This window comes from Xyrauchen texanus, chromosome 48 (assembly GCF_025860055.1).
Source record: "Xyrauchen texanus isolate HMW12.3.18 chromosome 48, RBS_HiC_50CHRs, whole genome shotgun sequence".
Lineage (NCBI taxonomy): Eukaryota > Metazoa > Chordata > Actinopteri > Cypriniformes > Catostomidae > Xyrauchen > Xyrauchen texanus.
In genome coordinates this window covers 20,431,307-20,456,820 of record NC_068323.1, presented here as the reverse complement: position 1 = coordinate 20,456,820, position 25,514 = coordinate 20,431,307, and the positions used below count along the sequence as shown (strand labels likewise).

General features: G+C 35.2%; 2 protein-coding genes across 2 annotated transcripts in view; both read right to left on the bottom strand.

The window, feature by feature from the left end:
* Nucleotides 1-198: 198 nt before the first annotated feature.
* LOC127639377 (mesencephalic astrocyte-derived neurotrophic factor-like) lies at nt 199-5,305 on the bottom strand. The gene is made up of 4 exons (XM_052121348.1): nt 5,100-5,305; nt 3,547-3,674; nt 3,323-3,464; nt 199-988 (listed from the first exon to the last, which is right to left on the bottom strand). The coding sequence occupies exons 1-4, from the start codon at nt 5,185-5,187 to the stop codon at nt 804-806; spliced, it is 543 nt and encodes a 180-aa protein (XP_051977308.1). The 5' UTR covers nt 5,188-5,305; the 3' UTR covers nt 199-803.
* A 4,686-nt stretch (nt 5,306-9,991) lies between these two features.
* LOC127639758 (dedicator of cytokinesis protein 3-like) overlaps nt 9,992-25,514 on the bottom strand; it is a 232,045-nt gene continuing 216,522 nt past the window's right edge. The window contains exons 42-55 of the mRNA XM_052121970.1: nt 23,058-23,199; nt 22,334-22,500; nt 22,121-22,207; nt 21,726-21,905; nt 21,102-21,185; nt 20,889-21,005; nt 20,490-20,629; nt 15,575-15,707; nt 14,745-14,826; nt 14,514-14,632; nt 14,313-14,400; nt 13,696-13,815; nt 12,779-12,861; nt 9,992-11,752 (exon numbers count right to left, since the gene is read on the bottom strand). Of these exons, the coding sequence (XP_051977930.1) occupies nt 11,168-11,752; nt 12,779-12,861; nt 13,696-13,815; nt 14,313-14,400; nt 14,514-14,632; nt 14,745-14,826; nt 15,575-15,707; nt 20,490-20,629; nt 20,889-21,005; nt 21,102-21,185; nt 21,726-21,905; nt 22,121-22,207; nt 22,334-22,500; nt 23,058-23,199 (2,127 nt within the window). The 3' untranslated portion in view covers nt 9,992-11,167. The remainder of the gene's footprint in view (nt 11,753-12,778; nt 12,862-13,695; nt 13,816-14,312; nt 14,401-14,513; nt 14,633-14,744; nt 14,827-15,574; nt 15,708-20,489; nt 20,630-20,888; nt 21,006-21,101; nt 21,186-21,725; nt 21,906-22,120; nt 22,208-22,333; nt 22,501-23,057; nt 23,200-25,514) is intronic.

The window sequence follows — 25,514 nt, the reverse complement described above, 5'->3', positions numbered from 1 at the left end:
GAAAACGTGCATAATATGCACAGCATACAAATTCTGCAATATAGTTTGTAGGTCGTATGCAATTACCAAAATAGCCAGTGTGACTACATAATACAGCCAGTGAAAGCAATCGACATTCTGTGCAAGTACATATTCAATGTACCAACATTTGAAATGTGATTTATACAAATACATTTAGATGACATTTTATATAGGTAGACAAATAAGCTTTATTAATCCTCTAAGGGAAATGTAATTTGGATAATAAACTGTGGTTTACATACAAAAGTTCATGGCTGTGACAAAGGCATAAAAAGATAACATATTCAAAGTACAACCTCAAAAACATAATATGACAAGACAAATTTGTTTTATTCTTTTAATGAAAAAGACAGTATAACTGTAATAAACACATTTTACAGCAAAGTCCACTCAAAGTGACCCACACATTTTGAAGGCGAGATTCCCCCAGCTATTTCATATAATGCGAATCAACTAAGAAAGCCTACACCTTCAAAAATAAAAATATCAAATCAAACTATGCAAAGTGTGTCAATTATATCACCCATAACATCAGGAGGCAAGCACAGGTTGTGGTGGGTGTTAGTCAAAACTAGCCTGCAAGAGTCACAAGTCATAAATTAAAGGTCTTGTATTTGCATGGAAAAGTGCGCATTTGAATTCTTGATGTTTACCCCTGGAGACATGGTAAAGTGACAACACAATGCTAACCCCACTGCTAGGTGGTCGGCCAGCAGCACAGCGCAAATATTCCACCCCAAATGCCTTTGGCCACTGCCTGGGTCCAATAATTTCTAGGAAGTTTACAGATCTGTCCGTGCCTTGGCCGCGTTGGGCGCGTACTTGGGCATTAGCTCATTGATTTTGCGGATGAAGTCAGACTTCTCTACACATCCTTTGCAGGATTCTCCCCATTCCTCCAAAATCTTCTTCAGATCTTTCACTTTCAGCTTCTTCAGGTCGACGGAGCTCAGGTCCACTTGTTTATCTAGAAGAAAAACATATCTATTAAGGGGGAGTTCTTCCTTAACTCAATTGTAAAAACTATCAAGAGTCTGGTCAACGCATGATCTTTTTTTTTTGGAATGAGTACATTTGGTGTTAAATAAGGGTCCGTTTGACTCATTCAATATTATAAATTACATAAATGGGTAGATGGCAAATCAAACTAGTAAAATTAATGCTAGGGTATACTTCTTTTTTCCACGTGTCATTATGTCTCATGAATGGTTGAGGCTACAACTGGTTTGTGATATGCTTTAGTCCAGTCAATGGCAGGCACGTGTGCAGAAAAACTGAAAACTGGGCTACGCGCATTCTGAGATGATGGCGAATTTTGCGTCACGTGGAAAACCGAAGTATACTTTGGCCTTAAGAAAAAAGTGTATCATTTTAGATTCTGGAATCATTCGTAATAAACTCTGATTTCACTTTGAATTTTTCAAAGTGCAAATATTCCATGAGTTTTTCAATAGATATGAGATCATGAAAACAGTAAGCACAATAATTACAACTAGATTGGTTAAGTTTGTCAAGACAAACTTCAATATTAGCTTGGCAAAGCCCCGTTTTAAATAGTTTTAAGCATTTGCAGTTTAAAGGTTATACAGGCCAACAGAAATGTATACAGACCAAGTGGTTGCTAGGGTGTTCTGGCTGGTTTCTAGGTGTTGCTGAGATTTTCTTTTTGATTTCTATGGTGTTCTGGCTGGTTGCTAGGCATTGCCAGGCTGTTCTGGATGGTTGCTAGGTGTTGTTGAGCTTTCCTATTTGATTTCTAGGGTGTTCTGGCTGGTTGCTAGGTATTTCCAGGCTGTTCTGGATGGTTGCTAGGTGTTGCTGAGCTTTTCTATTTGATTGTGAGGGTGTTCTGGCTAGTTTTTAGTCATAGCCAGAGATTATTTAGCAGAAATGGGCCACTTTTATTTAAATGAATGGGAGAAATTGGAAGTAGCTCTGAGCACCCAACGGTCAGCTGATGTAGAAAGAAAGCCATGCCTTACAGTTTAAAGAGCCAATCACCTTTTAGATACATACATCACCTGTCAATCAACTCAAGAACGTGCACTAGCTACACGAGCCGGGAAAATTGCATTTTATTAGCGTAATATGCGGGGAAAGAATCACAATTTGTGATACCAGTATTGTCAGATTTTATTGATGATTTGAAATATGACCTTTGATCGTAATCTTGACCAACCGTTTTTGAGATTTTTGTATTTATCCATTCAAGTAGATCGAAGCTGCACTGGCATGACTGGAAATAGCCTCCCGAGAGTGTTCCAAAGATGTCCGACAGTGGACTGACTTGCTAGAACATTTTGTTATGGCTATGATGTTCTATATAGTTAATCCATAGTTTTCCCGAGCAATCACTGGGCGGCTCTATGATGATTCTAATTGCCTGTTTTGTATTTCTGGTCTTGAGACACAAAGTAAAAACTGCCAAAATGAGTGATCAGGAGAAGAACAACAACTAAAAGTGTTACTTGGTGTAAAAATGTATTTCAATCTTAACTTGTGCATTTATTGGCTGTCATAACTCAGAAAAATGCATGATATCAACGTAACTTATCTCTCACAATCACTTCATGTCATCTACACACAGGTGAGGCAAAGTCTATAAAAAACGGTCATCTCGACTCTCGAAGGATTGGCATGTTTTTTTTTTGACAATTTTGACAAATGTAATACCTTAAACAATGCATTACTCAATAAGAATATATGCTGATGCGAGTGAAAACACCGGAGACCGAAAACCGAACACTTCTGCATTCAGGGAAAAGGTGGATAAGTTAGTTAGTTTCGACAGTTGGAGTTTGAAATCACAAAGATTATATTACAGAGCACTGGCATGTTTGAACAGTCAATGAGATTCTATGAGATTGAGATTTTCCATTGTCCATTACAGGAAAACTGTAAGTCCGATCAGTTATAAAAAAACATGGCAACCCAAGAAAGTATAGTCTGAAGGTCTCTGCCAAGTTTTGTGGTTGTAGCTTGAAAGCTCTTAGAGGAGTTGCAATTGATAATTTTGGTATTGGTTTAGGGATTTTATAAAAGCCAACATCACATTTAAAAAATTATGTTTAAAAGGTATTTTGTAAAGGTAAACTTCAAGGTATTTCACACATTATTATTATAATTTTTTTCCATTTCGGAGGAAACAGAATCCATTTTTGAAATACTGGCATACAGTACTTAGGGTCACATGTAAATTCTTGGTATCTGATATCCACATCAATCAACCACTAGACAGCAGCAATACATTGATCAACAGAGAAGCAAGTATTTTCATAAGCAAATTAACTTCGTAACATACCATATTTCAGTTCACAAATTTGACTGTCCTTCTTTTTCAGCTTTTCACAGATCTTGTCCGCTGGCATATGGTAACTCATAGGTTTGGAAACTTCATTGATTATTTTTGTAGCTGCATCACTTGTTGCGCCTATATAATAACACTTCACACACACAAGAACAGAATACAGTATAAATGCATTGAAATAATGCAGAATAAAACAATCAACCAAAACATACACTTACAAAGCGGTTTTCTTTCCCTTTGGCTTCTTTGCAAGATTTCAGAAGAGCATTTTCAATGGCTTCACTGTTGAACTTGACACCATTGTCTTGAAGTAACTGGTATAACCGATCCAGGAATCCCACACAAACTGTAATGCCAAATTCATAAATTAAAAAGTTCACATGTCAAAATTAAGTGCCACTACTGTGGAAATAATGTGGAAACGTACATTTATTTGAACCGAGCATAACTAGAAAAACGGGGAATTCACTACAGAAATGTCCACTACGGTTTTACTAATTGCTAGGTCTGGAAATCATAATTTTTCCAGGTTTTGCCTGACTCTTTGTAGTTGCTGTGCTAGAAAATGTTAGTGTTAAATAGGTCACATTTATGATTTTCAGAATACATAATTTATAGGCCTATATCTAAATTAACAATCTTTCCTCTACCGAAAAAAAACTAAAACAAAAAAAGATTTCGTAGTTTAATAAATAAAGTACTTTCAACACTGAACAAGTTAGTTTAAGTGTGAACTTGAAAATATTAAGTTCTAAATTCAAATATGTAAAAATTAATGCTCTAGCTTATAAACAAATATTAATTCTGATTGATTGTTATATTTAAAATGTGTCATCATATATCAATCTGAAAGTAAAAAACTTTCTTATAGTTATATATAGCTGAGAAACAGATCAATATTTAAGTCCTTTTTACTATAAATATCCACTTTCACCTTCTTTTGTTTTTTGGCGATTTGCATTCTTTGTGCATATTGCCACCTATTGGTTAGGGATGGTCAAAGGTGGAGATTTATAGTAAAACAAATGACCTAAATATTGATCTGGTTCTAACCCACACCCATCATATGGCTACTGAACATATAGATTTAATCACTGGTGTTGTGCATTAATTTTACACTGCCTTTATGTGCTTTTTGGAGGTTCAAAAGGACTGATCACCATTCACTTGCATTGTATGGACCAACAGAGCTGAAATATTCTTAATAAATCTTCTTTGTGTTTAGCAGAAGACAGAAAGTTATTCACATCTAGGATGGCATGAGGGTGAGTAAATTATGAGATAATTTTCATTTTTGGGTGAACTATCTCTTTCATAGGCGTGTGCTAATTGGCATGGGTTTCTATTGATACTGTACAATTATGTATTCGAACGCTTACTAGAATATGACAATAAACATATAATAAAAAAAATACGTTTGCATAAATTAAGTGTGTGCCATAAATGCACAATACATATAAACAAAATAACAAATACATTTAAAAAAATGTTATATTAGGATTTTTACAAATATTTAAAATATGTGAACCAACATACTAATATATATATATATAGTATGTTTGTTCACATATTTTAAATATTTGTAAAAATCCTAATATAACATTTTTTAAATGTATTTGTATACATATATATATACACACACGAAACAATAAAAGTAAATATATCAAATAAACTAAAAATATATAATTTATCTTAGATGATTATGACAGGAAATTGTCCAACACATGTGTTTAGAATGCGAACATATTGGACGTGAATATACTGTACTCACCTTCACACTCTCCATCTTTCAAAGCATCACATCTGCTCGGCACCAACGTCAGGGCCAGTGCCACCGAAAGACCACTTAAATATAACATTATTCCAGCAAAATAACGCGTCTAACTACTTAAATACAGTATGAAAAAGTGCTGGACTCAGTCATGAACGATCATTTGATACCGGTTTGAGAGCACGCAATGTACTAATTCAACTGCACTTCCTATTCTAAAGGCCCGCCTGCTCTCACACACGATTGGTTAAGCTTACACTCTTCGTAATTCTATTGGCTGTGTCGTGACGGCCCAACACGCACTCTCGTCTGACTGGATGTGTTCTGCTCATCCAGGGAGTGAGTCCAGTTGGCGGCTTCTGATTGGTTCTGAGGGTGAACTCTCCTGATGACGATTTACGTGCTGATGACGTGTCGTTTGCACCACCGCCATGTTTGTAGTTCACTGTGATGGTTTTGTTTCATAACTGTTTTGCCGTTAGCATTTAGCTGAAACTTTGATAGCCTTTTATACTTTTAAAATATTACTTACGATAATATTTAACATTTCAAACAAATATAATCTTCTCAAATTATTGTCAAACAGCAGGCTTCCATTGTGACAACAAATTGCAAGCGACAAACTAACCATATCTCAAAAGATATTCAAGAGATGTTTAGTCAAGAGAAGGTATATGTTTATAAATTAACTGACTGTTAAAAACAATCCCACATGGAGAAATAAAAGTGTATAATTTACAATGTTCACGTATTACACACCTAGTTAGCACAATTTTTAAAGATATTTTTATTTATATTGATTGTCATTAGTTTTCCAGGGCTGGAAATCACAATTTCAAAGTTCAATGATGATATTTCTCTTTGTGTCTATACAAAATACACAATAATGGTTTGATTACACCTGCAAAGAAAAGAAAAGGGAGACAAAAATTTGTCGATAAAACATTTTCTTTAATATTAAGCATTATTAATGAATTACATGTCACAGCGGTTAAGTGAAAAGGAAAAAAAAAAGAAGAAATTGTGTGTATTTACATAAAATCCACACCACATATATTCATGCTAGCACAATATATACAGAAAAAAATTATTTGAGAATACTTGTACAAAGGTTTTCGCATTTCTGCATGGTAAAACGTAACGTTCTTCAGATTTCGATTGAAAATACACAAAATAACTGTAGTGGTTAGGCCATTGAAAGAAGTTTTTTTTTTTTTTTCTTTTTCATTTTTACCTTTTAGTTTTAAAAACACATTTACATCAGAAAGTACAAGGCAGACAATTAATCTTGGTCTATACATGATTTGTCCCTCTTGATCATATAAATACAAAGCTTTCGAAGGATTATTTACACAAAATAAAGCCAGACATGGTGCGGTACCGACTGTAATGCAGGCCAGAGTGTTCACTACCCACCTTTACTCAGTATTTCAAATGTGCAATGACCACATAATGCATACCAGTCATTTATCTCCTGTTTTCCCTTTGCTAACCCATTTCACCTTCCAAAAACATATGACAATATCTACCTCATTCAAGTCACCAATTGTCTAAGCAAAATACAGAAAAACCCAAATATTTTAATAGCATTTCACACATTATGCTGTATATATGAACACAGTAGCTAGTTTGAATTATAGATGTTGATCAGGGCAACTCAATCCGAAACTCTGTCAGCGTGCGTCAAGATATCAAACATGTAATGTTTATGTACACTCATTTTTACATGGTCGTTTGTGCCAAATGAGTACCTTCATTAAAAGTATGTTTTAATGAATTGTGACAATATAGCCTACTTTATTATTCTTTATTTCTTTTATTTCTTTTTGCTCGAATATGCAAGCAAAATTATGATTGTGAATGAATCCAAGACACACAGTATCCGTCAGTCAATATTTACATGCACAAAGTCTAGAAAGCAATAAAAAGAAATGTTCAAAATAATAAATATGCTTTTTAATATATCAGTGCTAATATTCACAGAATGGGCCATCCTGGATATACTCGAGCAGGATATACACTCTTATATAACTCAATCTTTGCATAGATTCCTTCCCTGATCACTCAGTATTTAATGTGTATAGAAAATATTTATATCGTTTGAATTAACCTTAAGGTTAATGCCAATAACTTAACCTATCAGTAAACCCAAGTCTATATGTCTTTGGAGATATAACGCAAATATTTTTTCACATTATATGTCTTTATCATTGAGTAAATAATAATAATAATAATAATAATAATAATATATAATCTTTATATGTATACCATCACCAGTTAAGCCTTACTTGAGGAATAGACAGAATGGAGATATGATGGTGGTGAATGGATTCCCACATTTACGGAAGGCCCTCTATGACAACACTTGTATTTGCTTTCTCTGGCCATAAAAAGGCCATAAGCGATGAACTATCTTCTAATAAGTTGGCATGCATTTATTTCTGTACATACCTCACTATGATAAGTACAGTCTTTATATTACAAATGCACATATAAAAAAGTCTTGCCATGATTACCTAAATACTTGCTTTTCATATCCTTCAAGTATGGGGCTTTCATACTATGTGCTGCCTTGAGTATATTTTGTGATTGCATGCCAGACCTTCAAAACCAAAACATAATGATAATGAAGTGACAAACCAAATGAACCATAAATATGAAATGTGTGTATGTGTATGAAATTATCTACCTAAAACAATATAGAAAAAGGAGTAAAATGGCATTCAATGAAATTGTTAAATTATATATTTCACAATAATGTACACAATGTGATAATGCCCATAATAAAAGATGAAAAAGTTACAGTGGATTACTGTGAATAAGAAATGTCTCACAAGTGCCCTAACTTGGTGCAACATGACAAGTTTTCAACGATAAGTATTTAGTATTTCCACACTGAAACTGAAAAATGCTGCAGGATGCCACACAATCACAGCCAATCAGGATATATTTGATACGAGCACAGCTATTTGAAGCAGGATTCTGGACCAATTAGGATCAATTGTGGGTGGGGCTAAAAAGCACAATGTGACAGTAAGACAGAAACATAGTGATCGACGAACTCAGATCAACATGTGATTCATCACTTTATAGCGTCGCACCTAGTTAGGGCATTGTCTCAATAAGAGGACAATGGCCATTCTTGCGTTTCTCTTGAAAATAAAATAAAAATTGGCCTGCAGATTTAGGTTTTTACCATTTTTGCCACATATACAGTATTTATCCCAGACTCAATTAGCAGTGTGTTGACCAAAGTAGAAAAAATAGCAGTGTCATGTGACTTTAAATGGGAGCTAATGGTGAGGATGAGTAGATATGCAATTCATATGTAAACCAGACACTCCCTTCAAGTGATGTAGGACAATATATTCACCAACGTTGAAGAGAACATGCACAATTGTACATAAAAAAGCTTTTTAAATAACATACACTTTCAAGCCATCAACAATTATTATGCAACATCATTAAGTATCGAGTGTGCATCTATCAGCAGCTTAAGGACATTTCAAAGTCCCTAAACTTGAATAAAACATGAGACACACATGTGAATTTTCCCTCTTTTCCACCCATCCAACGTGTGAAATAGTCTTTCATAATATTTGTGATATAATCTAAGCAATATTTATTCAATCTCGTTTAATATACAATTATATAAAATTCTTAGAATTTTATAACAGCTCTATCTAAAAATATATATACTTCTTTATGAAAACCATCAACTCAGAGGAACGGAAATCAAATCCCCAAGAAACCTGCAGACACCAAAAGCCGCTTTACCATTAGGAGACATCTATTGAATGGCTTTGATAGAACAGCTCTTTGACTGTTGTGTTATTGGCATAACGGGATAATAGTGTTCAAAGTGACTGATTTGCTTCCGCAGCACAACAATATTGTGGGTGTAATGAGGCTTTACGGAGACTGTAAAAGCCTCTTACTGTCAAATCAAAGCAGCTTCTCTCAGGAGAAGCTTCCCGCAACTGAGCAGGAGGTAGCAGACGTTTTGTTAAGTGTTTTTAGTTCTGTAATGAAGTATTTGCTATGTTAAATCAACCTCTGTGTTAATGAAAAGACGTTTGAGGCTCTTGCATTGGATCGGGTGGTAAAAATCCTCTCAGAGAATATGAGCATGTTTACATGATTTGGATATATTCAAAGATATTCTGAAATCCACCCATATTTGGGTCAGTGAGAAGCAAGTTAACTTAAAGGTGGGGTATGTGATTTGCAAAACGGCCGGCAGATTTTGAAAATACACAACTCATAAGGTCCTACCTTCTCTCCTCCAACGCTGGCCCTGACTCCACCCATTCGAAAAACATGGACGCGCAATCATGCACGAGCGAAAACTCAGACGCGCGAGAGCGAGCCAGGCTAGCATAGGTTGGAGTTTCTGCATGACGTCACCATTTACCTGCTAAGACCGTCAACATGGCACAACATTCAGCGGTAAGTTGCACCAGATATTATTAACATTCAACAGTCACATAAATCATTAGTATTGTTAGAAAATTTATGTTTTTGAAATGTAAATATATATTGTATAAATATAAAATATATAAAAATATATTGGACGTCCTGGTTGTCACCGAAGTTTATGGCTAAATATAGGGCTGACCGATAAAACGTTATCAGATGAGATTGTTATGCGCATCTCGTCAGTAAAGCACATAACATAAAGTGCATTCATTGATTAGTAAATCGCCATCAGCTGCTTTCAGATGGAGCGGCGATACTACACAGAGCCGTAGTTCACTAACAAGCTGGGCCGTGATAATGAAGGGTAAATTGCCCAGCTTGTCAGTGATGAACTACAGCTCTGTGTAGTAAATGCCGCTCCATCTGAAAGCAGCTGATGACGAACGGACACGCTGCGCCAGGGTGGTGGGGGAGGGGGCATGGTACGACCGTTTGATTGACACATTTTCTGTCCAATGATTCTAGATGGTCTTGAAAATGATCGGCTGGAGTTTTTCGAGTCCTGCCCGTTCCACAGATGATTAAATTGCTTAATTTTCATTTCAGTGCTTCTAATTTACAGCCAGTAAGTGGGTTAGGAATAGGATTTCAAGTTATTTTGAAAAAATGGTCAAAAAAGAAAATCACATACCCCACCTTTAATTTGAATTTTAGCCATCTAAGAAACCACTGAACCAGTCTCTGCTAGCATATTTTTAAATGATCATTTTGGAAAAAAGTTAAATCAAATAAGTTTTTTTTTTTGGTGCTCCAAGTTTGAGTACTAAAGTGCACCCCAAATAGAATTTCCTGCAAGGTTTGTCAACACTCAATAATTTGATGATGTATAGATGGTTTTTCACGGCTGAATGGTTCTCATTATGGATCCATGCCGTTCCATTCTGATCTGGTCTTGTTGGCACGGTTACAGTTTAGTTTTTCACTGTAGTGCTGTTTAGTGCATCCAATAAACTGACTGAGCAAGTGACCAGTTGTGAGTTGCCACATACTAAAGCCATTCCACCAGCATGGTTCTGTGTCCTGAGAATGGTTAGCTTACTGTGCTGAGAAATCTGAGCCAGGAACAGTTTGTAATTGCACCTTACCAAAGCATGCTTAAGTGGAAATGCTACTAGAACCATTACCATGATCAGAACCATTCGGCCCAATATTGGAAAAGTGCTTAATGTTGTCAATCGGAACTATTGGAATGATAATTATGAAGTGTTAACAACTTGAGAGGAGATGTATACATGTCTGAGGGCATGAAACTCTTGGATCTATTACTTCTGCATTACCCTGTCTGGGTCATCTCATCAATACACAAACGTTTGAGTGGAAGTGGCATGGTCCTAGCACTTTGAACTTAATGTTCCTGGGCAACACCCATACAACACCAAAGTAGTACAAAAACATAAAATTTCCACTAGCATGTAGAAGCTCAGCAACATCGCAAGCATTTCTGAAAAAAAGTTTAAAAGACCTACACTGAATATACTGGAACTAGAGCAGAAAGTTCTAAACCAGTCACTGCTTTGGGGCATCATCATTCCCAAAACCCGACCACCCATCACGCCAAAGTCAGTGGTCAACCAAACTGTATTCTTCTTCTATTCTTCACTGATGCCATGTTCCCAGGCCACCTTGGCTTGTTCCTCCTTGTTAGTGAGCAGAGGCTGGGAGATCTTGCGGAGCATGGGTCTTGGAACTGGCCTCAGATCCTCTTCAGGGATGCACCCCTCCCTCAGGTAGGGTTTGGGGGGCAGAGCGGGTGGAGGCTCGTGGTGATGGTAGTGGGGGTGGGTGATGTGAATTGCATGTGGGTGGTGGTGGTGAAGGTGGAGATGATGGTGGAGGTGCCCATCGGGGGGCATCCCTGGGGTTATGCCTAATGGGGCTGAAAGACTACGGCATGGAGCTGGCTTGAGAGGGTCCAGAACATCGGGCTCAGAGATGCTGTAGCGAACAGGGAGGTAGGGGCTCTCGGCTTCCTCCGTGTCCGTGGTCCAGGCCTGGCTGCTCGGCATTGAGTCCAGGGTGTCGGCTCGCGCTGGAGGCTCAGAAGTGGACTGGGTAAAGTTGCTCTCACTCAAGGAGGAGACGCCACTACTGGCGCTGCCGGACAAGGTGGAGTTACTGCCATCCAGGCCTGATTGTGGACTGGTGGGCGAGGCAGGTATAGGGTTCAGGGGAGACTGGTGAGGATCAAAAGGAGATGCTTTATATATTCATTATATCACACTAACATCTTTTCTGTAGCAATGATTTCACAAGTACAATGCAAGTAGGATGAACAAGGAGGCATATAATGACATATTGTCAGATGGTATAAGAAATCAAAGGGTAGATTATCCACTCTGCAAAGTCACATTGGGGAAATATACTTTAAGAGCAAGGGTGCTCAGTAAAGGCAGTGTTCCACTTTGCACCCTATCTTTCCTAAATAGTAATGTGAGATTTTGATTTACTGCATCCCAAACCAAAGTACACTGGAAACAGCATACCAAAGGTGCCTCAATGGTGTAATTTTTCCAGTGGCCTTTTGAGGTCTGCATTCAAAACCTTGATTAGCTGCTTCAGGTTAGTTTGTTCACAGATGGGCCTGAACTCTGCATTAAGGTTGAGTGTCCATGAGAATTTGTGTAATGTTTCATGAATATTTTTTTTTTCACAATACCAATAATATTTTTTGGTCTCTAAATGTCTTCACAATAAGTTCTTTCCATTTTTACTTTCTGTTTATCTGTGCATTCTGGATAAATGCAACATCCAAGTATTTCTTTTCTTTTTTTTTACCCATCTATTTCAAACATCAAAGATATATCCTACCTGGCTAAAATGACCCCTTTTTCATCCTACTGAGATCCCTTTGTTAAAAGAGTTTAGAAAGACTTTCATCCAGACACACATAGACATACACAATGCTTGTATTGACACATACATATGCATTCTATACATACACAAATGCATATGAAACAAATGCACTGAAGTAACAATTACATTACCCCAAAACACATTATCATCTTAAGGATACAAAAAATATCCCACATTTTATTTCCAGAGACAGATTGGAGTACAAATCATCTTAGGTTTTGATTGGACAACAGGTGGGGTTAAGGTTAGGTTAACATTAAAGTCAACAGGATGCAAGGCTATGGATGCTAGCGGGGACATACATGCCATAGACTAAACTGTACAGGACACATCTAGGCGGAGGATACCTTTCTTAAGGAGCGTGCAGGGAGAGCTGGAGGGAGTTCGCTGATCTGGTGATGGAAAGCATCAAAGTGCATCGAGAAGTGTCCTAAAGGGGAAGACACAGTTGGACAGAACACGGGTTGGAGAGAGGACTCACCCTCACATACAGTAGATACACACGCATGCACAAACACCCAGCGAGCGCTATGAAGGACTCTCTATGAACTTAGTTGATGTTCAGGGGAGAATAATGGCTGGGAATGAGGAGGGAATAAAGGAGTCTTTGGTTTGGATCAAGTGAATATAGAAGCAAGGGATATTAACACAACGTGCGATCTATGATCAAATATGGGACAATCTGTTAAAAATCAACAGTGGACATATTGGAGTCACAATTTAAGTCATGCCTATTTCACAAATGAATATCTTTGCCTTTTTCAGCTGTCAAAATGGTCCCATTTTGCAAGTCCATTGCAACAAATCCATTCCACTAATGTAAGACTTTGTTGCAGTGCGACAGGGGTTTAGGAAGGTACCGTAATCGATATTTCTTCCATCTAATGTTTAATGTTATATGGGACATTATATTCAATAGGTCTTTTACCATTGGGGGGGTTTTAGGGGGGCATTATACCCTTTCATATAAAAGCATGTTAGTACACTTATTTACTAACATATCACCTGTTCAAAACTGTAAAAATACTCTTTCTGTATGTGTTTGTGTGTGTGGACATGTGCATGTGTGCACAAACCCCATTTGAGAGGAAAGTATGCAATTTGTGGGAAAGATGCAGAACCCAGTGAAGGAGGTGGGGGAGCTAGAGAGCAGTATGGGGCTCAGGCTAAATTTGAGAAAAGTTGAAATATTTTTGGGTAAAAAAAAAAGCTGTAAAACATCCAGAAAGTGAAAAGGTGAATGGACAAAAAACGAATTTCTTACCAGGAGGAAGACTGCGGGGAGGAACGGGCGGGGCCATCACACTCCCCACATGAGAGGAGAGGAACGGGAGAGTATCCCTGGTGCCGCTGTCCAAACTCCAGCTGCTGGGAGCAGTCAGCACTGCCAGATAAAGCAGAGAGCACCATCAATATAAACACCTCTCCTGAATGTCACCCGAATATCCAACCATCCCAACAAGCAAGACTTTCTTGATCAACCAGCTTCGACAAAAAGACTGATCAACTTCAGAAGTTAACTTTGGTTTGGATTTGTTTGGATTAGGTTTGTCTTAATGTATTTTTCTACAGTGTGTTTTTGGATGGGTCAATTTGACCCCAAAAAGACGTATCTATATTTCACAACAGTCACATTCCTGATAAAAAGCATACATGCTTTGTGATCCAACAAATTGTTAAAGCGTCAACAGTATCTGTGAAATGGGGTTTGATTAGATCATTGGCGTCTCTGGAACCCCAAACATTAAAACTGTAAAGTCAATCTCAACAGAACATAGGGGTTAAACATAGCCTTGATGGATCCTCAAAGAGTTAGCTGAAACTATATTGTGATCTCTGACTGGGCAGATGGGATTGTGGATCATACACACCCAGTCATACCTTTATCAGCCACAGAGAGATTGGGGTCACTGCAGGGTTTGCAGGGACCAATAACCTGATGGTATAGAGCCCTCTGATGGTTAGCAGGCTAGGGGGGAAAACAAATATTTAGCATGGACATACATACTGATGGATGACATTACTCATGTAATTTTCTGGATTAATAAACTACTGATTAGCTGCTTCTTATGGTGAACAAACCTGTCCGTTCTCAGTTATGTTGGGATACATGGCGCTGCTGGGACGGTCCCTATGTGGAGGGAGAAGCATCAATATCTCTCTGTTGTGTCTGTATCTGTCCGGCAGTGACGGGGAGCCAACTGAAGAGGAAATAAAGCTATAATTAATGCTTAAATGATGAATTATTAATACTTTCAGAACACTTGTTTGGAAAACAGTCTGGATTATTTTGAAAGGTTTACTGGCACTCACTTCTGATGCTGCTGTGCCCTGAGTTTATCATCTGAGATGGAGCCGAATGCGTCGAGCTCAAACTGGATGATGATGGACTGGGCTGAAATAATGCACAGGGTAAAACATTGCTTTAAAAGATTGCTTACATGCTTATGGTTCAATATCAATTAACCAATTAAGATGTGTGACTTATACGTCAAACAGAAATACACATTTCCCACCTTGTAATCTTAATTAATAATGCTGAAATGCCACAAAAAGCTAGTTTGACTGAATTTTTGGGATGAACATAGATAAGGGACATTTCATATTTCCAAATGAGAAGGGTGAATCTGTGAGAAATCACACAAGGGAATCACCAAATAAAATAAAGTATGCAAGTTTTGCATGAACAACTTGAAATTTACATTGATGTTAACTCAAATAATCCTAGCTTTTCTTGGAACGTTCATGAGACATATGGCGATGTCTGATTCATGAATGACTCCGGCATCAGACTGCATGGGAGGCGCATGCACTAACGAAGAGGCTAAAGGCTACAGGATTATATATATACAGTATATATATATATATATATATATATATATATATATATAGAGAGAGAGAGAGAGAGAGAGAGAGATACTGTATATGTAAAACACAAGTCCACTATATTAACTACTTTTATTATACTTTTATGCCACTTCATTTAAAGCTTGAAAGCTCCATTTCTCATTCTTTGTATTTGCATGAAAAAAACATAGTAATCCAAGATTTAGATTGTTTCTTTACAAACAAAATTTTGCAGCATGCATTTTAGAATCGTTTATGGACTACATTAAATAAGTTACCCTCCCAACCCTGCCAACCTGCATACGGTAGAGGTCCTCCGGGTGCTCCATCATGCTGTCGGTCAGTATGAGCAGATTTCCTGTCTCACTGGAGGTGTGAGAGGAGAGAGAAGAAGAGGAGTGGCGGACAGAGCCCAACACATTCAGAGGACTACAGAGAGAGAGACAGGATGACAGAGGGAGGAGAGGGATATAGCAGTGGAGGGAAAGATAGAGGGCAAAAAGATGCAAAGGAGGTGGAGGATGTGTATAAACAGAAAGAGTAGTGTGGTGGAGCATGCCAGGATGCAAATAGATGGAGAAAAGAAAAGAAAGATTGTAGAGTAGTAAAATGTCATGCAGTTACAAAGAAAAGAGTATTGGGAAGAGAGATACAGAAAGAGGAGTTTAAAAGCATGCACACATACACAAACACACACAAACATTAACGTGGGAAGTGACAGCAGAGAGAGAGCGAGAGAGAGAATTAGAGACACATAGACACAGAGAGAGAGAGAGAGAGAGAGAGAGAGAGAGAGTGCATAAGAGAGACACGGTGGAGCAGAAGCTTGTGTGTAAAGGGTGGGCGGCATGAGTGTGTTTGTGTGTTTATGGAGGAAATACGGTGTGTTTGTGAGGAGAAAGGAAGGGCTACATCTACAGATAGCAGGACGTCTCTCCTTATAACCCACACATATGTGTGTACCACACACACAGACTACACTTATTTATCCTAATGTGATATATGGGGTGCCAAACAGGATAGGAATACTGAAACTGAATACATATGGAATAGAAATCTGACAATATATAGTATGAAAATCTGAGCATGTTAGAATGAAAACCAGAATATACAAAATAACATTCAGAATATGTAGAATGAAAACCTAAATATAGAGAAATAAAATATGAAAATATAGATTGAAACCCTTATGTATGAATTAAAATCTTAATATATAGATTTAAAACCTGATAATATTGAATGAATATCTGACTATATAGATTGAAACCTGAATATATAATATGAAAATCTGAATATAGAAATTAAAAACCTGAATATTGAATGAAAATATAAATCCATATATTGAAACAGGAACATACATATAGAATTAAAATCTAACTATACAGATTAAAAACCTGAATATATAAAAATTTCAATCTGAATATATACGTAGATTGAAACCTGAAAATATAGGATGAAAATCAGAATATTTAGATTGAAAACCTTAATATAATATACAGAAATAGATTCTGAATATGCAGGATGAAAATCTGAATATATAGATTGAAACCTGAATATATAGATTGAAAATCTGAATATATAGATTGAAAATCTGAATATATAGATTGAAAATCTGAATATATAGATTGAAACCTGAATATATAGAATGAAAATCTGAATATATAGAATGAAAATCTGAATATATAGATTGAAACCTGAATATATAGATTGAAACCTGAATATATAGAATGAAAATCTGAATATATAGAATGAAAATCTGAATATATAGAATGAAACCTGAATATACAGAATGAAAATCTGAATATATAGAATGAAAATCTGAATATATAGATTGAAACCTGAATATACAGAATGAAAATCTGAATATATAGAATGAAAATCTGAATATATAGAATGAAACCTGAATATATAGAATGAAAATCTGAATATAAAGAATGAAAATCTGAATATATAGTATGAAAATCTGAATATATAGATTGAAACCTGAATATACAGAATGAAAATCTGAATATAAAGAATGAAAATCTGAATATATAGAATGAAACCTGAATATACAGAATGAAAATCTGAATATAAAGAATGAAAATCTGAATATATAGAATGAAACCTGAATATACAGAATGAAAATCTGAATATAAAGAATGAAAATCTGAATATATAGATTGAAACCTGAATATACAGAATGAAAATCTGAATATAAAGAATGAAAATCTGAATATATAGAATGAAACCTGAATATATAGAATGAAAATCTGAATATAAAGAATGAAAATCTGAATATATAGAATGAAACCTGAATATATAGAATGAAAATCTGAATATAAAGAATGAAAATCTGAATATATAGATTGAAACCTGAATATATAGATTGAAACCTGAATATATAGAATGAAAATCTGAATATATAGAATGAAAATCTGAATATATAGATTGAAACCTGAATATACAGAATGAAAATCTGAATATAAAGAATGAAAATCTGAATATATAGAATGAAACCTGAATATATAGAATGAAAATCTGAATATAAAGAATGAAAATCTGAATATATAGAATGAAAATCTGAATATATAGATTGAAACCTGAATATACAGAATGAAAATCTGAATATAAAGAATGAAAATCTGAATATATAGATTGAAACCTGAATATACAGAATGAAAATCTGAATATAAAGAATGAAAATCTGAATATATAGATTGAAACCTGAATATACAGAATGAAAATCTGAATATAAAGAATGAAAATCTGAATATATAGAATGAAACATGAATATATAGAATGAATATCTGAATATAAAGAATGAAAATCTGAATATATAGATTGAAACCTGAATATATAGATTGAAACCTGAATATACAGAATGAAAATCTGAATATATAGATTGAAACCTGAATATACAGAATGAAAATCTGAATATATAGATTGAAAATCTGAATATATAGAATGAAAATCTGAATATAAAGAATGAAAATCTGAATATATAGAATGAAACCTGAATATATAGAATGAAAATCTGAATATAAAGAATGAAAATCTGAATATATAGAATGAAACCTGAATATATAGAATGAAAATCTGAATATAAAGAATGAAAATCTGAATATATAGATTGAAACCTGAATATATAGATTGAAACCTGAATATATAGAATGAAAATCTGAATATATAGAATGAAAATCTGAATATATAGATTGAAACCTGAATATACAGAATGAAAATCTGAATATAAAGAATGAAAATCTGAATATATAGAATGAAACCTGAATATATAGAATGAAAATCTGAATATAAAGAATGAAAATCTGAATATATAGATTGAAACCTGAATATACAGAATGAAAATCTGAATATAAAGAATGAAAATCTGAATATATAGATTGAAACCTGAATATACAGAATGAAAATCTGAATATATAGATTGAAACCTGAATATATAGAATGAAAATCTGAATATATAGAATGAAAATCTGAATATATAGAATGAAACATGAATATATAGAATGAATATCTGAATATAAAGAATGAAAATCTGAATATATAGATTGAAACCTGAATATATAGATTGAAACCTGAATATACAGAATGAAAATCTGAATATATAGAATGAAAATCTGAATATATAGAATGAAAATCTGAATATATAGAATGAAAATCTGAATATATAGAATGAAAATCTGAATATAAAGAATGAAAATCTGAATATATAGTATGAAAATCTGAATATATAGATTGAAACCTGAATATACAGAATGAAAATCTGAATATAAAGAATGAAAATCTGAATATATAGATTGAAACCTGAATATATAGAATGAAAATCTGAATATAAAGAATGAAAATCTGAATATATAGATTGTAAACCTGAATATACAGAATGAAAATCTAGAATATTATAGAATGAAAATCTGAATATATAGATTGAAAACCTGAATATATAGAATGAAAATCTGAATATATAGAATGAAACATGAATATATAGAATGAATATCTGAATATAAAGAATGAAAATCTGAATATATAGATTGAAACCTGAATATATAGATTGAAACCTGAATATATAGAATGAAAATCTGAATATATAGATTGTAAACCTGAATATACAGAATGAAAATCTGAATATACAGAATGAAAATCTGAATATATAGAATGAAAATCTGAATATATAGAATGAAAATCTGAATATATAGAATGAAACCTGAATATATAGAATGAAAATCTGAATATAAAGAATGAAAATCTGAATATATAGATTGAAACCTGAATATATAGATTGAAACCTGAATATATAGAATGAAAATCTGAATATATAGAATGAAAATCTGAATATATAGATTGAAACCTGAATATACAGAATGAAAATCTGAATATATAGAATGAAAATCTGAATATATAGAATGAAAATCTGAATATATAGAATGAAAATCAGAATATATAGATTGAAACCTGAATATATAGAATGAAACCTGAATATACAGAATGAAAATCAGAATATTTAGAATGAAAATCTGAATATATAGATTGAAACCTGAATATATAGAATGAAAATCTGAATATATAGATTGTAAACCTGAATTTATAGAATGAAAATCTGAATATATAGAATGAAAATCTGAATATATAGATGAAAATCTGAATATAAAGAATGAAAATCTGAATATATAGATGAAAATCTGAATATACAGAATTTAATTCTGAATATATAGATTGAAAACCTGAATATATAGAATCTGAATATACAGAATGAAAACCTGAATATATAGAATGTAAACCTGAATACATAGAATGAAAATATGAATATATAGAATGAAAATATAGATTGAAAATGTGAATATATTTATTAAATTAAATTTAAATTTAAAGAATGTAAATATGAATATATAAAAGGAATCAAACCTACATTTTAATATGTATTTCCTGTTTGGCATCCCATGTTGGAGCAATTCAATCTTGCTAAATTTCTTAAGAAAGTTTATGTGATTTTAACATTTGTGTATATGTATGTGAAAGTATGTACATTCATTTTGCATTAGTACTATATGAATTTGATCTGGTTCTTGGTCAATTTCTTTAATATACATTTATGTGACATGTAAATGTGAGAATATCTTTCCTTTTTCTCAAATGCTTGTTCACAAGTTAACAGCAATGTTTATGAACTCCTAGCTGTGCACATGCATACTGTAAGTGTGTCTATAAAGGTGTACTGACCTGTGTCGGTGCATGAGTTTAATACTCTCAGGACTCATGGGACTGTGAGTGGCAAGGATGCCGCGTGGTGTACTGGCTCCTGAGCAGGCTGAACTCAGTTTCTCTAGACCGGGCAAGCCCTGCAGGGCCACATAAAAACACTACTCTGAATATACACACTGTCTGCACCACTACCATACTTTATAAGAAGTACTTATGAAGTACATAATTAATAATAATAAAATAAATTAATTAATGCAGAATCTGTGCAAGAAATGAGGTACTACTGTCTATTACACTATATATTGTGAAAGAAAAAAGAAAAAAAAGCCACAAAATTCCAGTTGTGGTTTCATGCTGTCTTTACTTATTTGAGCATAAAGATTTTAAAATTTGTAAGTAGCAGATGTGAGCTCTCACATGACAAAGACTACTCCTCATCATCTGGAACTGATCAATGAGTTTCTTGTGCAGAGGACGCATTTCTGGGTGCACCAGTTTCTCATGGACGGCAAGGCCCACACCCAGGATGTGAACCTAAGGGAATATTTACCAAGGAAGGAAGATGCATCAATGTTTAATAACCGGAAAATAACTGAGCTGTTAAAATAAAGATGTTTTTGCTATGTTCACCTGGTCTTGCATCAGATCCTTGAGTTGTGTGATCTTCTCTGTATCTTCTGGGTGGCTGCTAATGTACTCTTTATCAAAGAATGCCTGTGCAACATCAAGCATAGAAACACAGTCAATGGCTTATAATGAAACAATTCTTTTGCATTTAACTGAAGGTTTCATGTTTAGTCAGTTGGGTATCAAAAAAGCATGTCAACTTTTATGAGACACCTTAAGAACAAACATGCTAATAGAAGTGCTCTTAGTGTTGAGATTTAAAAAAAAGGACATTACACTTGTCTGCCAAGAGAAACAATGTTCTTTTGAACCTTTCCAAGTTAAATGTCGAAGTTTCTAAGTGACTATGTAATTCATGGTTAATTATGTTTGCTTGATGAAACCAACAAACTGTTATTTAACAAACTTTACTTTTAGTTTTTTAAATCCCTACACCGAAACCTACCTACCCAACCATCCATCCATCCATTCATCCATCCATCCATCCACCCATCCATCCATGAATCTATGAATCATTCTCCTATGAATCATTTACATTAAAACATGTATTAGAGGAAATGAGGTCCATTTTGATTTAATGTTGACCTCTTTACTAAAAAGAGTTGGGACAGTAATTCTGCCACTCACTTCCTGATATCTGGCTATGCCCCCATTGACGGCCGCGTCGATGACTCCATTGAGGCACATGCTGAGCAAGTTAATGTTTCCGTGAAGCTGCTTGTGCTGGTACTGGCTGATCAGTGTACGAAGCTCCTGGTTCTTATTTTCCACCACGTAAATGGCGTTCTCCAGCGGACTAACTTCAACCTACATAATGAAAGACAAAGATAGAGTAATGTACACACTAGAAATGTAGTTGTACAACAAGGATTCCTGCCAAATATTTTTTATTTTTTAGGATAGTTTTAAGTTACAATGGAAGAACATTCCATGTTCATCATCTACAGAAATGGCTCTTTACATTTGTGAAATGTTAAGGCTTTATTTGGATGATGGTGAAGCTATGCACATGAATCACCCACCAGCTCTCGCTTTTCCACTTCAAACCAGCGGGAGATTCCAGGCAGAGGGTGCGTGAGGATAAGTGTAGTCCGCTCAATCCAGAGACTCTGAAAAACAAAGTGCCAATATGATACAACTTCAGCTTACCTCTGATGCTAAATTAATATACCAAATGGTGTTCCTTTCAAACACATAATAAAGTATTTTTCTTCCAGTATTTTAACAATGTTCACCTTAAATTCATTCTCCCTGTCTTTTGGTCCTTTGTGGAAGGGTCGGTCGTAACGAAATCGTCTGACATTATTGACTCTATAGAAGCTTTTGATGCGGTCAGGTACACGGTCCATCTGCAGCACATCTACATTTTCTGAAACTGGAGTAACTGCGTAGATCTGTAAGTCTACGGAGCCTTACATTAAAGAAAACACAGCTAGAGTATTTTGTATAAAATACTTTAAAGGAATAGTATGCACTCCTTTGTTTTTTTGTGTTTTTTTTGCCATTTTGGAAATAGAAATCCTTAGTCCCACATCATTTTGCATAGCAAAAAATCTTTAAATTCTAAGGAATTATTATTATTATTTACATGTTTAGAATGTCATGAGAGTGAGTACATTTCCATTTAAAACTATTAAAAAAACAACAACAAAAGCATATAATGTAATTTTTTGTGCAAATTGTTGAAGAGTCAAATAAACCACAAACTAATTCTGAACTACCCAGAGTAGCTTCAGCATTTGTAAAACAATCTATTGGGAAAAAAGTCTCTTAATCTCACTAACTATGCATGTATCCTGCTGGGTGATAATATGAACATTCAGTGGTGTTGAAGTATTGCAAACCGTGTGATGTGAAATTCATTAAGCCTCACCTGAACCTCAAAAAAGCCATTTGACTATACACTTTCACTCACAAGCCTCCAAAACCAAGTAAACGGCTTATTATGGTGAAGGATACACTGGGCATCACCCTGCAAAATTCCCTCATCTGGTTGATTAGGGTGCTGCATGGCAATAGCTTGTGGAAATTCACCCAGCATTCTTTGCTGAAAAGCTTCAAGCCTTTCGTAATCATGTCCCCGGCAAACAAACTCCTTATTCTGTGTGAAGAGAAAGATAATGAGAGGGGTACAATGTATAAAATGAAAACGTACAGTTATCACCTTCCTTTTGTTGGTTTAACCCAATATGATCAGGATTATACAGTCATGTAAAATTTTTAAATAATATGTTTAAATTAGGGATGTCGATCAACACACACACACACACACATACATATATATATACACATCGCTCAGCCACGACATTAATTCCTCTGACAGGTGAAATGAATACCATTGATTATCTCGTTACAGTGGCACCTGTCAAGGGGTGAGATATATTTGGCAGCAAGTGAACTGCCAGTTCTTGAATTTAATGTGTTGGAAGCAGAAAAAATGGCCAAATTGTGATGGCTAGACGACTGGGTCAGAGACTCTCCAAAACGGCAGGTCTTATGGGGTGTTCCCGGTATGCAGTAGTTAGTACCTATCAAAAGTGGTCCAAGGCAGGACAACCGGTGAACCGCCAACAGGGTCATGGGCGCCCAAGGCTCATCGATGAGCATGGTGAGGGAAGGCTAGCCCGTCTGGTCTGATCCCACAGAAGAGCTACTGTAGCACAAATTGCTGAAAAAACAGGGTAAATATGGGGCAGCGTAGCAGCAAACCAGTAAGATTGCCCAAGCTGACCCCTTTCCACTGCCAAAAGCACCTACAGTGGCCATGTGAGTGCCACAACAGGACCATGGAGCAATGGAAGAAGGTGGACTTGTCTGATGAATCATGTTTTCTTTTAGATCATGTGGACGGCCGGGTGCTGGTTTGTCGTTTAACTGGGGAAGACATGACAGCAGGATGCACCATGGGAAGAAGGCAGGCTGGCGGAGGCAGTGTGACGCTCTGGGCAATGTTCTGCTGGGAAACCTTGGGTCCTGGCATTCATGTGGATGTTCCTTTGACACGTACCGCCTACCTAAAGATTGTTACAGTCCATGTACTTACACCCCTTCATGGCAACGGTATTCTCTGATGGCATTGGCCTCTTTCAGCAGGATCCTGCCACACTGAAAAAAAATTTCAGGAATGGTTTGAGGAACATAACAAAGAGTTCAAGGTGTTGAATTGGCCTCCAAATTCCCCAGATCTCAATCCGATTGAGCATCAATGGGATGTGCAGGACCAACAAGTCCGATCCATGGAGGAAGTAAAGGTGCCAGATACCACAGGACACCTTCAGATGTCTTGTGGAGTCCATGCCTCGACAGGTCAGAGCAGTTTTGGTGGCACATGGGGGACCTACACGATATTAGGCAGGTGGTTTTAATGCCGTGGCTGATTGATGTGTGTGTATATATATATATATATATATATATATACATATCATGTGCCATGTTCCATGTTTTCTAAATTCACACAACAGATTTATGTGAGGAACTAACCAAAATTACAAATGAGTCATTCTCAAATGATGTTGACTTTCCAACTTAAAATTTTTGAAATCTTCAGTTCAGTTCAGTTTTTGCCTATAAACGCTGATGGTAAACATTTTATAACATATTGACATTATTTTTATTGATAAAGGACAACTTGGCTGTTGTTCTATCTTTTATTTAATTTTGTTTCACGAACGAAGCAAGATAACACTAATAAGAGTTAAATGTGTTACGACACCAGATATGTTTTTATCATTGATAACACCAATGCCGTGGGATGTGACAAACATAATTTTTAATTGATTAATACAAATTTTTTTAAACTTTTATGCACACTTCTTTCACAAATCTTTTATTAAGTACAAAATAAATACATAAATAACTTTACATGTCATAGAAGTGGTGTACCAGGTGAAAGGGACAAGGATTTATTTCAGGCAATTGATAATTTCAAATATATTTTCTAAAAAAATTGCAAAAAAAGAGTCAAATTATTTAAAGGTTAGTTTATAGAATTATATCTTTTAAGAAATGTTTTTTTTTTTTTTTGGATATTTGAAAGCTTTTACATGGCTAAAAAAGTCAAGGGACATGTTTGTCAACATATTTTGATATTGACCCCAGATGTTGTCAGAAATAACCAATTTTGTGAGACATAAAGCTTTCTTTACACAAGGGGGCGCTAGACAGTTCACAAAACTGAATCCTCCATTGATCTGCGTTCAAATCTCAGAACGTTATACATCTCGTCTAATTTTTTCACTCTGGAGAGTAATTTATAATTAAAAACTGATAGTAAAAAATCTGCCACAGCAGTATTTATAAAATATATATATTTTAAACAGCGCTTTCAAAAGTAACAGGTGCCATGTGACAGCGCCGACTATACACTGCCTGCTTCAGCAGTTTTCTAGTGGTCTGTCGTCCTGTTTTTCCAAAAAT

Coding starts and splice junctions, on each gene's coding strand:
- LOC127639377 (XM_052121348.1), bottom strand. CDS start 5,187: ATGTTATATTTAAGTGGTCTTTCGGTGGCACTGGCCCTGACGTTGGTG. Junction 3,465..3,546: donor AAGGGAAAGAAAACCGCTTT/GTAAGTGTATGT, acceptor GTGTGTGTGAAG/TGTTATTATATAGGCGCAAC. Junction 989..3,322: donor AATTTGTGAACTGAAATATG/GTATGTTACGAA, acceptor TTTTTCTTCTAG/ATAAACAAGTGGACCTGAGC.